Source organism: Ziziphus jujuba, chromosome 3, assembly GCF_031755915.1.
Source record: "Ziziphus jujuba cultivar Dongzao chromosome 3, ASM3175591v1".
Classification (NCBI taxonomy): Eukaryota; Viridiplantae; Streptophyta; class Magnoliopsida; order Rosales; family Rhamnaceae; genus Ziziphus; species Ziziphus jujuba.
In genome coordinates, this window is record NC_083381.1 from 26,666,515 (window position 1) to 26,680,430 (window position 13,916).

The 13,916-nt window shown below is 31.3% G+C and overlaps 1 protein-coding gene across 1 annotated transcript; it reads left to right on the plus strand.

Moving 5' to 3' along the window:
- The first annotated feature begins 1,941 nt into the window (after positions 1–1,941).
- LOC107423164 (uncharacterized) lies at positions 1,942–6,001 on the plus strand. The gene is made up of 7 exons (XM_016032689.4): positions 1,942–2,272; positions 2,442–2,559; positions 2,946–3,034; positions 3,136–3,182; positions 3,294–3,382; positions 4,012–4,145; positions 4,686–6,001. The coding sequence occupies exons 1-7, from the start codon at positions 2,177–2,179 to the stop codon at positions 5,382–5,384; spliced, it is 1,272 nt and encodes a 423-aa protein (XP_015888175.3). The 5' UTR covers positions 1,942–2,176; the 3' UTR covers positions 5,385–6,001.
- The last annotated feature ends 7,915 nt before the right edge of the window (positions 6,002–13,916 follow it).

Genomic DNA, 13,916 nt, shown 5'->3' on the forward strand with positions numbered 1-13,916 from the left:
TACAAATTTCAGCTTTGGGAACCCCCAAATTACTAGCCTAAACTACGCTTTGGCTGTGCCTTAACTAAGCTAAATCACCAGTTTTTTGCTTTCACTTGTGGTCTTGCGCTTTGCTCGCTTTCCTAGCGCGTGGATTCCAAGTTCCTGTTTATAAAATGTATTCTAACAAACAGAAAGAACGTTGCTTCTACGCGCGGTCAATGTGAGTGGTGATGTTGGTTAAAGAATCATTTGCTAGCTTTTTTTGACTTTGGCTTTCGTAATTTGGTAAGCGGCTAATTAAATTTCTTAATGGAGGAGAAGATTAATTACAAACTAAAACAGTCTTTAAATATGAAAAGAAAATTAATAATAAAATGATTTTATTGATTAAAAAAAAGAGTTAGACACGTGGAGAATGTCCGGAGCATTGTGGGATGTGTATGCCAAGTGGAACTGTGTGAGAAAGGTCTCCGCCGTAACAACAACGGACTTGGACTCTAATCTCCCATGTAGTTTTTTTGTATTATATTTTATTGAATTTATTTTGATGGAACGACAAAAATCAAGGTTTTGACTTTATGGGACTATGTGTTTGCGTTTATGTAGCAATATCATTGTGTTCTGCACCATTCCCACTAAAAAAAAATAAAAATATACTTTCTAATATATCTCTCTCATCGTATACTTTTATATATACCAAAGTATTTCACAAACATTTTTAACGAATATTGTTTTGACCATTGAATAAATATATATTTGAAGGTGTATGAGTTATAAAAAAGATTGCTTGCAACTTTATAATATTACCTTAAAATGGTACATTTTAAAGATCAAAATAATTTGTAAAAAGTATTCTCTCAAATACCTCAGCTTATCAAACAATTCCATGTATGCTTATAATTGATAATTTAGTAACTTATATTTTATTTAGTTTTTGAGTTTTACATTTAATAAAGTCCATCATGTTACATTGTTTTTATAATTCTTAGTCCAAGCAAATAATTTATCAACCTATATAAAAATGAATAATGAAAGTTAAAAATATTAATCAAAATGCAAAATAACGTGGTGAGTCAAAATATACAATATTAATTGTCTATTACGAAATACTCTTTGAGGAAAAACCAAGGAAAAGGTTTGACCACATGTGAAAGAGAAAAAGAAGAGTGAAATCACAGAGTATATAGTAATGCACTGAATGTTGAAGTGAAGCTGACAAATTTCTAAAATATAGTACCCTCTCTCTCTGTAAACAAATTACCAAATAGTAAACAAATTACCAAATATGACCTTACTATGCAACATTCACTTATACCTCTGATTATACCGCGATATCCGCTCACGGGTTTAACCTTTATTCTATTTTCATTTTTAATTTTTTTTTTGGATATAATAAAATACCATTTACGGCCATGGACAAAGCTCTACAAAGGTATCACCATTATAATTCTTATTAAATTTACCAAAACAAAATGTACTTTCTCCTACAATTACACTTAATGCCATCGCAGCCTTTTTAAACTTGCAAAGGCTTATCCACCAAGTTTTTCCCAACCCCCATTAAATGATCTTTTGTTTCCAAATCAAAAATAAAAATTAAATGGCAAAAAAAAAGGGAAAAAAAAAGCCATGGGCAGAAAAGGTAAAAAAGGAATAATGATTGTGCATCGAAGGGAGTAATGGCGGTGGGCTTCACTTGATTCATTGTGGGCTTGGGCTTGTTTCAGCCGACGTTTTCCGTTACGAATCACTATCAAAGATTCAGACCCATCATTGCAATTATACGATTTTGCATTGACTAAAATAGCACTAGCAGTTGACGTTGGTTTTTAATTTAAAGCCAAAACCCTCCAAACAATCATGTTCTATTATTTTATTACTTTGCATGCGCAAGTGTGAACCATCATCATAACGGCGTTATAACACGTCGTTTTGCTATATATACTCCTTATCTCACTCTCTTTTCTTCAACGTTATCATTTTCAACATCTTTTTTGTTTTCCATCTCTCTTATTCTCGCTCTTTCTCTCTCTCTCTTTCTCTCTCTCTCTACTGAAAGTAGCGTAGTGTTTTAATAGTAGCGTGAAGCAGAAGTTTGGTATAATAGTAGTAGTATCTGTGTCTTTCCTTGAGATTAGCAAAGCTTGCAGCTTTAAGTCGTTGTCTGAAAATAGTAGTAGTAGTACTCACGAAAATGGGAACGAAAGAACAGAAAGATCAGAATGATAACGCTAAGGTTGAAGCTGTTCTTCAACTTCTCAGAAAACAGGCTCCTCTTACTGTCAAACAGGTGGATCCTTTTGATTCCAACGCACTCTTAAACTTTTCTGTTTTTATAAAAACAATATCTTTACATATCTGGGTTTTGATCCGATACATAGTTTTTTCCGAATATTTATTGAAGTATGAGGTTTTGATCTGATATATAGTTTTGTTGTTGTTTGTGATGGTTATTGCAGGAGAAGTTTTGCAACAACGCTTGCGTGGAGAGGTTTTTGAAAACAAAAGGTGATAGTGTTAAGAAAGCAGCGAAGCAACTAAGGGCTTGTCTTTCTTGGAGAGAGAGTATAGGAACTGGTAAAAAAAGAAGCCAAAGCCCTTCTTCTTCTTCTTCTTCTTTTTTCTTTTTCTTTTTCTTTTTCTTCTTCTCATTCTTCTAGCTCTTGTTTCTCAAAAGCTTCACTGTTTGTACTCTCTTTTTTATGTATATTATTTTCCTTTTTGTTTCCTTACCCAAAGAATCTTGCTTTTTTTTTTTTTGGTTACTTTGAATTAAGCTTTAAAGTAAAACTCCTATTGCAATGATTAAAGTCACTTCTTCACAAGTTTTTTTATTCAGAAAAAAAGAAGTAGTGAGAGAGTTCCATATCCATATGTGGGTTTTGATTTGAACTTATTTTAACCTTTTTTATTTTTGATTTTTCTTTTTGATTTTTTTTTTTTTTTTTTATAAAAAAACGCAGAGCATTTGATAGCAGATGAGTTCTCAGCTGAGCTTGCTGAAGGAGTTGCTTATGTTGCTGGTCATGATGATGATTCTAGGCCTGTTCTGGTAATAATCTAAAATACCCACTTTTTTTTTTTTTTTTTTTCCAAAAAGAGAAAAGAGAGAATATAAAAATTATTGAAGAAATCATCTTGCTCCTGTTGCAGATTTTCCGGATCAAACAAGATTATCAGAAGTTCCACTCGCAGAAACTGTAAGTGTAAAATCCTATTTTTCTGGATTTTTACAACCCAAAAAAATAAAATAAAATAAAATAAAATATTTGCTGATTTAACTTATTTTTGATTTTTTTTTTTTTTTTTAGGTTTATTCGTTTACTGGTATTTACACTGGAAGTGGCCATTGGAACAATGCCAAAGAACGTCGAACAACTTGTAATCCTTTTCGATGCCAGTAAGTCTGACTCCTACATTCACAATCTTACCCTTGTCCTATTAGTTCTTTAACCCTTCACGGATTTTAAAACTGCCACATTTTGAAAATCGGGGGGTTAATTTAGTAAAAATCAATAAGCCTTTTTTTTTTTTTTTTTTTACTTTTTTAATTTTTAAATTTTCATAAAAGACTGTACGCACGCTGAGGAGGCAGCGGAGTTAGTAAAACAATTTACGCTTAACATTTGTCGGAGAACCGGCAGTGTTTGTCTGAGATATTCTTCAGATATTGTCCGGAGTGCCCCTGAGATGTCGTGGTCGGGGATGACTCGGATCCTTAATTGTGGTCCGGACTGCAGGGGTATATCGGGAATTGGAGTGAATTTAATTATGTTCTCGGAGAATCGGTCAATTTCAATTAGTCTTGGGGGCAGAAGTACCCAGAATCCTACTTTTTGCTTCCACATACCCAGATATACAATCCCCTGCGTTGCTCTGACTCATTTATAATTTTCTTTTTTTAATTTAAAAAATTAAAAATCACCTGTTTCTTTTTCATTAAAAAATAAAAAAATTACCGCATTATATTATTAATGAGAATTATTGAGGTTTTGTTTTCCTGAATGGTAGCGTGGTTAAAAATTGCAGGCTTTTTCAGGTCAGCCTCAGCTTTTATGAATTTATTACTGGCAGCATTGAAAGTAGTCGGCGAGTACTACCCAGGAAGGCTTTTCAAGGCTTTTGTCATTGATCCTCCCTCTCTCTTCTCCTATCTTTGGAAGGTAAAATTATAAAAATACTTGTTTTTTTATTTTTTATTTTATTTTTTTATTTTTTTTTTCTAAAGTTATCTTTTATTTTATTATTATTATCATCAGTTTTTGCTATACAATATTGAATATTGAGGTTTTTTTCTTTCTGAATAATATTGAATATTGAGTCTATAATGGAAAAAATATTTTCAAATAAAAAACCAACCCAATTGTCCAATTTGGAAGTCTGTGGAGAAAAAAAAAAAAAAAAGAAAACGTAACAATAATACTGTTAGCGATAATTGTCCTTGTGCCACAGGGAAGCTATGTGTTCCATATTTCTTATCTCATAGGCTTTAGTTATGTCAAATCAATGCGTTACCACATTCTCTGGCTTCTTTGAAAGCTTTTACGAAAACGATTTTTGGGTATTTGCATTTTTCTTTTGGAATTATTTGACAATTATTGTAGATTTGAAACTTTGAGCACTGTGGAAGAATATAATACAATTATGTAGTACGGATAAAGTTTATGACTGATTAATAATAATGGTTCCACGTTTCTTTGCAGGGCGTTCGACCGTTTGTTGAATTATCAACGGCAACGATGGTAGTGTCGTCCTTAGACTTTGAGGAGTCATTGGATTTCAACGACTTCTCTGCTTATCCGCGAGCCTCGTCCCTACGATTTGATTCTGCGTCAATAAGATCAACGGCTAAGGTTGGGTCTTGTGCGTCGTCACGATTCTCGTTCACTGTTTCCCACCACTTCGACTCGCTCAAGCCATGGTACCTGAGCTTGACGGACACGTCAGCTTCCAAAGTGGGGCCGACAAGTCCATCGCCTTTGGGACCCGCACTCATCTCGCCGCTTAATGCGCGTTCACTCTCCTTCGCGTCACCGGCTGCAAGAACGCCACGTGGGGGATTCTATGGCGGTAACAATTCCAGGACCACGAGGAAGAGCCTGTTCCCGTCGACTCCTTTGCCACAGCGGAGCACCACGGGAGGTGACTGTAGCAGAACCCCTCACCCGCGGACCCCACGTCCCTCGTTCCTTCAATCGCCAGCTTTTTTCTTTCGCAAGGATAGCCACGTCAGCAGGACCGACAAATCTCGTGAGTGTTTCCTGCCATTTTTGAAGTTCTACAGAAGGCCCTACGATGAGATGATTTACAGGTCAAAGATGAGGCCCCCACTGGGTGGTCTAATCTCCATCGTCTCCCCCCATCTGAAACGCCGCCACGTGTCAGTATCGCAACGGTTCTGAACAAGCCCCCATTTTTCAATCGAGAAAAAAAAAAAAAGAGTAAAAAAAAAAAAATTGAGTACATATATTAAATTAACGAGGTCATGAATTTACTGCTAATAATTGTTTAATTATTTCCTTAGTTCAAAGTCTTGCATTGAATATCCAGACCAAGAACATGAAACCCAAAAAAAAAAAAAAAAAAATTAGAGACACCGTGCTAGGCAAGGTGTGAGATGGTGTGCACCATTTTTTAATTGAGAGAAAAAAAAGTCTACGTTTTGGGTTTTGGAAGGCAAAAGTATTGGAAGAAAGATAGCGTGGTCGAGACGGTGAACATTTTGCATTGGAATTCATATGGTGGGAAACAAACCAAAGAAAAATGAAAAATCCACCAAACAAAAACCAAAGCGTTGAAAAAAGGAAAAGATCTCTGCTCCAAATTCAAATTTCATTTACATATATAAAATATATTATATTTCTTCGTACTGTGAAAAAAAAGTTTCTTTCTTTATTTTTTTTCTTCTTATTTGGGAACTATTTGGTTGGACTTAGACTGTAATAAGAAAAACCCCGGTTTGAAAACTTTCATTATTTTTGTATTCTTCTTCTTGTAATAGTTAATAAGTTTACTATTATATATTTGGTTTTAACGATGGCAGAGTGAGTTGGTAGGAATATGTGTCGGGTTTTGTTATTTGAGAAGTCAAAACGGAGTATCCAAATATATTTAATCAGCACAAATGGGCCTTCTCTGGGCTTTGGGAACTGAAATTGGTAAAAATATAATTTTTTTTTAAAAATATTCATAATATTAATAAAAATAAAAATAATGTTTGGATGCAAGTGCAACCCATATTGTATGGGTGTTTGGGACAGTGATTCGGCTTTGTCTTGTTCCTGTTTGTCAATTTCATGTATTAGGTTCCTTTTTTCTCTTTGGGATGTCGCTAGAAACTTTGGGAATCCTTCTGTTTGGAACATATAACATATATATTTTCTACAGCATAATGTGAGCTTTTGTAACTTAGCTTCAGATTTGGGTTTTTGTATATATGGACAAAAAGCTGTGTTTGTATTGCCAGTGTTTGTGTTTGTACTGTCACTATTTTTTTGTTCTCTGCTTGTTTATGGGTTTTCCTTTTCATTTGTTTTCTTTTAAGTCTATTGGTATGCATTTTGGATAATATTGGGGCAGTGATAGACTAAGCTAAGAGTAGTCATATTTTCTGACTAAATGAATTTTCTCCAACAGTATATAATGCCTTTCCTGATAGAGACAGTTCAACGAATAAATGTCTCAGGTCACTGATTTGCTTTTCAAAGTTACAATTCAACTAGCTAGTCCTTTCTAAGTGAGCACTTTGTTTTTGTTTTCTGTTTTGTTTTGTTTTTTTTTTTTTGTTTTTTTTTTTCCCCTAATGAAATAATATTTGAATTATATAATTTTATTGTTTTTTGGTACGATTTTATATGATTGTTTACGAAGCATTCACGTGTCATGGTGTGTAGAAGTAGAACAATTTAAATGACTTGAAAAAAGGAATATTCTGTTTAATATTTAATATTATATGCTTGTTGCTCTTCTAGTCAATATTGCCTCTATTTTTTTACAGTATTTTTATTTATTTATTTTTTCTTTTCAAGAGATTTGGCATGCATGCTAATGAAAGTAATAAAAGATTTGACATATTCATGTTTTGATGATTCCACAAACTTTTCACTTTTAATGAAATCCTAATTGGTGAAACAAAAAATAATTAGTTTGTAAACTATTTTGTTTCAAATAGTACTTTTTTAACAAATAAATAAATGTTATGGGCATTGAAATACAAACCATAAATCAAATAATTGGGTGCATGAGTAAAATGAAATTGCAAGTTTAACACAATTTTTATATTCCCTTTCGAATCATTCTTGGCCTTTACATTCATTTTTTCTGATCTTGATATTTGAAGCCTTAGGACGAGGAAATTAGTACAACTCCCTTCCTAACCCTTAAATTTCTCTAAATCAGACAAACAAGTGTCATAAAGTGCAGAGTTTTGGACAAATAACTAATAGAGAGAGAGAGATAGATAGAGAGAGAGAGAGAGAATGACAATAAATAAGAAAAACAATAAAAAAAAAGATATATGTGGCTAGTACTTTCAGTTATTCCATTAATCAGCCTTTGATTTTTGTTTGATACAAATTTAGTACATGTTTTGTTTGATCCTAACATCATCACACCCACTAATCATACCATTCTCTCATCTTTCCCAACCTCTTTTGTATCCAACTTTCTTCCATACTTGGCCATCACTTTCCTTGTGTCTGGTTATTTTAAACCTTTGGCATGGAAACCAAGCTCTCCATTATATAATGATGCACCCATTCATGCACTGAATAATAAAAAAATAAGTAAGCAATGATTTCGGACATAAATTTCAGGTTCTTTACCCAAAAAAAAAAAAAAAAAAAGGGACAGATTTTAGAATTAAAGTTTCAGGTTAACCTTAAAATTTATCATCCATATTGTTCAGTAAATTAATAAACATTTTTTTTTCTTCCCTTCCTATTTTATTGAAGTTAATTTAACAAAAGCCAACATGAAATTATTGATGCTTTTCCATTTTGTATAAATGCTGTGTTAAAGTTTGAGAAGAATTTAAATCCGTGACTAAATAGAAGTAGCTTTAATAAGAATGGTTGATCTACGTGTTAAAAAACAAAAAAACTTAATTATTAATCAAGCTTTACAAAATAAAAGCTCTAAATATAGAGAGAGACAATAAGAAAATAGAGACAAATGTTAGAAAACAAATTATATTAATTTGTTAAATTACAAATTCGATCTCTAGTGGTACAATTTGAAAGACTTTTTATATATTTCTTAGGAAAAGTCATGAACCGAAAAAAATAAAAAATTTAAAAAAAGGAACAAAATAAGTATTTGGTCGTGACAAATAAATGTTTCATGCTATACAATTCACTCTTGCCGATGTTGCATGTACACTCTTACTTCACAAGCACTGAACTAATTTAAACCTTGTTAAGTAATTTGGGATAAGCACCACCACGGCGTTGGAAGTTCCAAACTTGAAGGGCTTTATTGGTTAGGGCATAGAGCTGACGTTGGCTGTCGCCTACTATATCGAGGTAGTGATGGTTATCCCTCCCAAAGTGAATCCATTTGTTCAATCTGCAGTTGCAGAATGCAAGACGAGTACTCTTGATATCCCTTCTGAAGGCTACCACAAGTGTGAAATTACTATTCCTGCCCTTACCGCCACAAGGGTCCCAGAAGAGGATGGCTTTGCGAACATAATCTTTTGGAAGCATACCGGGTTTTTGAAGATATTGAGGGATTCTTGGGAGTTGGATTTTGGCTCGTGAAAACGGATTGAGAAGATGTAAGATCAATTTTTCATCCAAAACAACCAACCAACCACGTGTGTATCCCACGCACCAAGCACCGTCACCAAATTCTCCAAATAGGTTTTTGACGTGCTTGTAATCTTTATTATTATTATCTCGTAGGCTAAAGAAACGACTGCAATTGTTGGACTGAGCAGCCCCGTTCCAGAGAGAACACACTGATTTGAAGCGTGCGATGTCCGCAATGGGAAGTTTTTCAAGAATCAATTCCAATATCTCGGACGGCAACTTCGACCAATTTGTTGCTCTTCTTCTTTTCGTTTCACCGCCCATTGACATTGTCATTGACATTCTTGTCATTGTTTTCGGAATCCAGAATCCAGAATCCAGATGACGAAGCTTTTCTAACCTTTTCTGATGATGAATTGAAGAAACAAGAGGAATGAACGGAGTGAGTCGGTGTACTTATAGACTTATGATACTTTCCAAAAAAACAATCCCTAAATCTTAGTGCCCAAGTAAAGTCAGTTTCTATCTCACAGTCACAGTGACAAAAGTGGAGCTAGATTGACAAGGCGCGCTTTTTTGTTTTATTTTTGTGCATCGACGACCAACAGCGCAAGTCAAACCAAAATCTTCCTTGCGTGCTATATGACGCAAATACCCCTTGCACGATTTGGATTTGGATTTGGATTTGGAATTGGAGCACCAAGATTAAAAAAAAAAAAGAAAAAAAAAAGGCCTATGGTACGGACACATAATTTAGAAGATTTCGCGCTTACATGGATTGGTCCTGTGGGCCGGGCCAATCAATAGTAGAGGTTCAAATGGGCTCAGGCCCAAAATTGGCGTGCAATGTTATTTTATTTTTATTTTTATTTGTTTTTGAGCAACCAAACAACGAATAGATCTCTATGCTGGGACGGAACCAAATACAGGGCTGAGGGTGCCATCATGGATATAAGTTTTCATGTAATCAATAGTTACTAGATATAAAAATATGAAATATAAAAAGGTAACTTTAAAGGTTTTAATTTAAACATCAATTGTTTTTATTAAAAATAAAATGGATTTGATTTATATCTTAAATATATAAAGAAACTCAATGAATAATTTGTTTTTTAAACTTATTAAGTTATAAATCAAAATGAATTAAGTATAGGTTTAGTTATCATTAGAGTTTTTATTACTTGTTTTCTCATTTAAATCTAAATTTTTAATTTTGACTTAATCCAATTTGATATTTGATATTGACATATTCTTTTTAGATGTTTTTAGTTAACTATATATTCTTCATATTATCATTCTACCTAATAATTAGTCTAATATGGTATAAAAATATTTCATATTTTGAATTGTTACATATAATATACAATTAGTTTTTGCATGATATATGAATATTACATGTACTATATTTGTTTAGAATTTTATTTTTTTATTTTTCCTTCTAACCGTGGCGCCACCTAGTTATGGTTCCGCTCCTGTCGGTATGTAATTCTTAGGTGCATGCAAAAGTAGTTTCAAAGATAAACAAAACTATATATCGGATTAAAAACCTCTTACAATAATATACATATACATATATATATATATATATATATATAAATATATAAGTATTATTTTATGAATGAATTAGATCTTCTTGTTTGACAGTAAGAGCAGCCTGTTTTCTGAGAAGTTGAAGAACAGCTTAAATCTTGGCGTTATCATTCTGATTATTTTTCTGCTCTTTCATCCCCATTTGGTGAATAGTATAATACTACTACTACTACTTACTACTACAATTTTCAGACACAAACTAATTATTAAGCTAAAAAGCTTGCTAATTTGCAAATCTCCACGAAAAACACATATACTATACCTTTACAGCAAACTTCTGCTTTACGCAAAACCATTAAAAAAAACTACTTAGAATTCAGTAGAGAGAAAGGAAATTAGGGGGGGGGAGGGAGAATGATAAATTTGAAGGAAAAAAAAAACACTACGTGAAGATTAAGATCTAGCGACACCTATTTAGCGATGCTACGAAATAAATATGTCTAAAAAAATAAAACCGCGATTCTGAAGTTAATGCGTCAGTAAAAATTCAATAAATAGGCAACGGATACGAAAGATATCAACGTCAAGATGTCGCTAGAAATAACAACACACGACGCATCCGTTAAGAGTTGCTAAATATTCAGCCCAACAGAATCGTCTTTAATAGAGTACGTATATTTTATATGAATTGTATTATTTAAATGCTACACTAAAGAAAAATGTTAATCAATATGATTTTCTTTCAACTTTAAAAACAAATGAAAATATTTAAGAAAAATAACAGAGCTGGATTTTAATTTTTTTTTCATTCCACATTATTGATATTCGGCGACGCATAACAAATTCTATGCGTCGCCTATTAACTTATTAATTTTTTTTTTTTGGTTTTTTGTAAATATTCATCAGTTGATTTTTTTTCAACTTTAAATAACAAGTGAAAATATTTAAGCAGCATCACAGAGATTTTTTTTTTTTTTTTTTACAAAAATATATATATCCAACGATACGTAGGCATATTGTGCGTCGCCTAATGCCCTTATATTTATTTATTTTCCATTTTCATAAAATATTGATCAATCTGATTTTCTTTTAACTTTAGAAACCAGTGAAAATATTCAATAAAAATAACAATACTGGATTTTTATTTTTTTGGAACACATATTATTGATATCAGGCGACGCATAATCAACATTATATGTCGTCTGTTAATTTATTATTATTTATTTTGGTTTTTTGTAAATATTAAGTAGTTGATTTTCTTTCAACTTTAAATAACAAGTGAAAATATTTAAGTAGTATCATAGAGCTTTTTTTTTTTTTTGTTTTTTCCAAAAAATATTTGTATCAGGCAACGCATAGGTATATTTTCCGTCGCCTTATTCCCTTATATTTATTTATTTTCCTTTTTCATAAAATATTAATCAATCTGATTTTCTTTCAACTTTAAAAACCAGTGAAAATATTTAAGAAAAATAATAATGCTGGATTTCTATTTTTTTGCAACACACATTATTGATATTAGACGATGCATAATCAACATTATGCGTTGCCTATTAATTTATTAATTTTTTTTTGGTTTTTTGTAAATATTAAGCAGTTGATTTTCTTTCAACTTTAAATAATAAGTGAAAATATTTAAGCAGCAACATAGAGTTTTTTTTTTTTTTTTTTTTTTTTACAAAAAGTATTTGTATCAGGCGACGCATAGGTATATTTTGCGATGCCTGATGCCCGTATATTTATTTATTTTTTTCATAAAATATTAATCAATCTGATTTTGCTTTCAACTTTAAAAATTAGTGAAAATATTTAAGAAAAATAACAGAGCTAGATTGTTATTTTTTTGATCAGCATATTATTGATATAAGACGACGCATAAACATCTCTATGCGTCGGCTGTTAACATATATATATATATATATATATTTGTAAATATTAATCAATTAATTTTCTTTCAACTTTAAATAAAAAGTGAAAATATTTAAGCAGCTTCACAAAGCTTGTTGTTGTTTTTTTTTTTTTCAAAAATATGTTTATCAGGTGACACAAGTGCATATTGTGCATCGCCTGTTCACTAAAAATTTATTTATTTATTTTTTTCATAAAATATTAATTAATCTGATTTGCTTTCAACTTTAAATAACAAGTGAAAATATTTAAGCAGAATCAGAGAGCTTGATTTATTTTTTTTTTTGAGCAAAATATTTGTATCAGGTGACCCAAAATCATGTTATGCGTCACCTATTACACTTTTATATTATTATTGGAATTTTTTTTTTTGGTTTTCTTAAAATATTAATCAATCTGTTTTACTTTCAACTTCAATTAACCAATAAAAATATTTAAGAAGCATAACTGTGTTGGTTTTTTTTTTTTTGTTTTTTTTTGTTGTATAAGGTGACACACAATATGGTTGTGCGTCGCCTATAACAATTTAATTTAATTTAATTTTATTTTTTTGGTTTTTAGAAATATTAATCAATCTGTTTTACTTTTAACTTTATATAACCAGTTAAAATATTTAAGAAGCATAATTGTTCTTGTTTTTGTTTTTTTGCATTATTTGTATCAGGCGACTCATAATCGTATTATGTGTTGCCTGTTACCCTTTTATTTTTATTTTTATCTTTTTTGGTTTTCTAAAAATATTAGTCAATCTGTTTTACTTTCAACTTTAAATAACCAGTTAAAATATTTAAGCACATAACTGTGATGGTTTTTATTTTTTTTGTTTCTTTTTAATTATTTGTATTAGGCGACCCTTAAGCATTTTGTGCGTTGCCTGTTCACCTTTTATTTTATTATTATTTTTTTTTTGGTTTTGTAAAAATATTAATCAATCTGTTTTACTTTTGGCATCAAATAACCAGTTAAAATATTGAAGTACATAACTGTGACGGTTTTTGTTTTTTTTTTTGCATTATTTGTATCAGGCGACGCTAAAGCTTATTGTGCATCACCTGTTTACCTTTTTTTTTTTTTTTGGGTTTTATAAAAATATAAATCAATCTGTTTTACTTTCAACTTCAAATAACCAATTAAAATATTTAAGCACATAACTGTGATGGTTTTTGTTTTTTTTGCATTATTCGTATTAGGCGACTCTCAAGCATATTGTGCATCGCTTGTTCACCGTTTATTTTAATTATTTTTAATATTGTTTAAATTTTTGTAAAATTGGTATGTTTAAAACCAAAGTTCATGCAAAACAAATATTACCTTATGAGCGATTTTTACAAATTGGTCTACGATATTTTATATGTACAAACAAAAGTTATTAACAAAAGCTAGCTATTTCACTACCATGCATAGATATTCATTGGTTTGAGATACTTGTGATCATCGTTGCTGCCCATTCATCTCTAAATTCATTGATATTTTCAGCTTGTAACCAAGTGACACCTTCGTATTGAATATGAGAAACTTATGTTAATACATATACAAATAATTATAAATATTAATTATTACATAATAGAAATATGATGAAATCATTAAATTAATAATAATTTACCATTCCTCTTAAGTCCCGGGGAGGAACTTTGCGCCTAATGATATCTCGCATTATTATCATAATATAGTAACCGCATTCCGTACTCCCGAGCTGCATCGGTGTCTAAATTTACAAACAGTAAATTATGTGTAATATTAGATATG

Bases quoted from the DNA above. Each gene is read 5' to 3' on its own strand.
- LOC107423164 (XM_016032689.4), top strand. From the start codon at position 2,177: ATGGGAACGAAAGAACAGAAAGATCAGAATGATAACGCTAAGGTTGAA. The intron at 2,273-2,441 runs GTGGATCCTTTT...TGGTTATTGCAG, and splicing joins CTCCTCTTACTGTCAAACAG to GAGAAGTTTTGCAACAACGC. The intron at 3,183-3,293 runs GTAAGTGTAAAA...TTTTTTTTTTAG, and splicing joins AAGTTCCACTCGCAGAAACT to GTTTATTCGTTTACTGGTAT.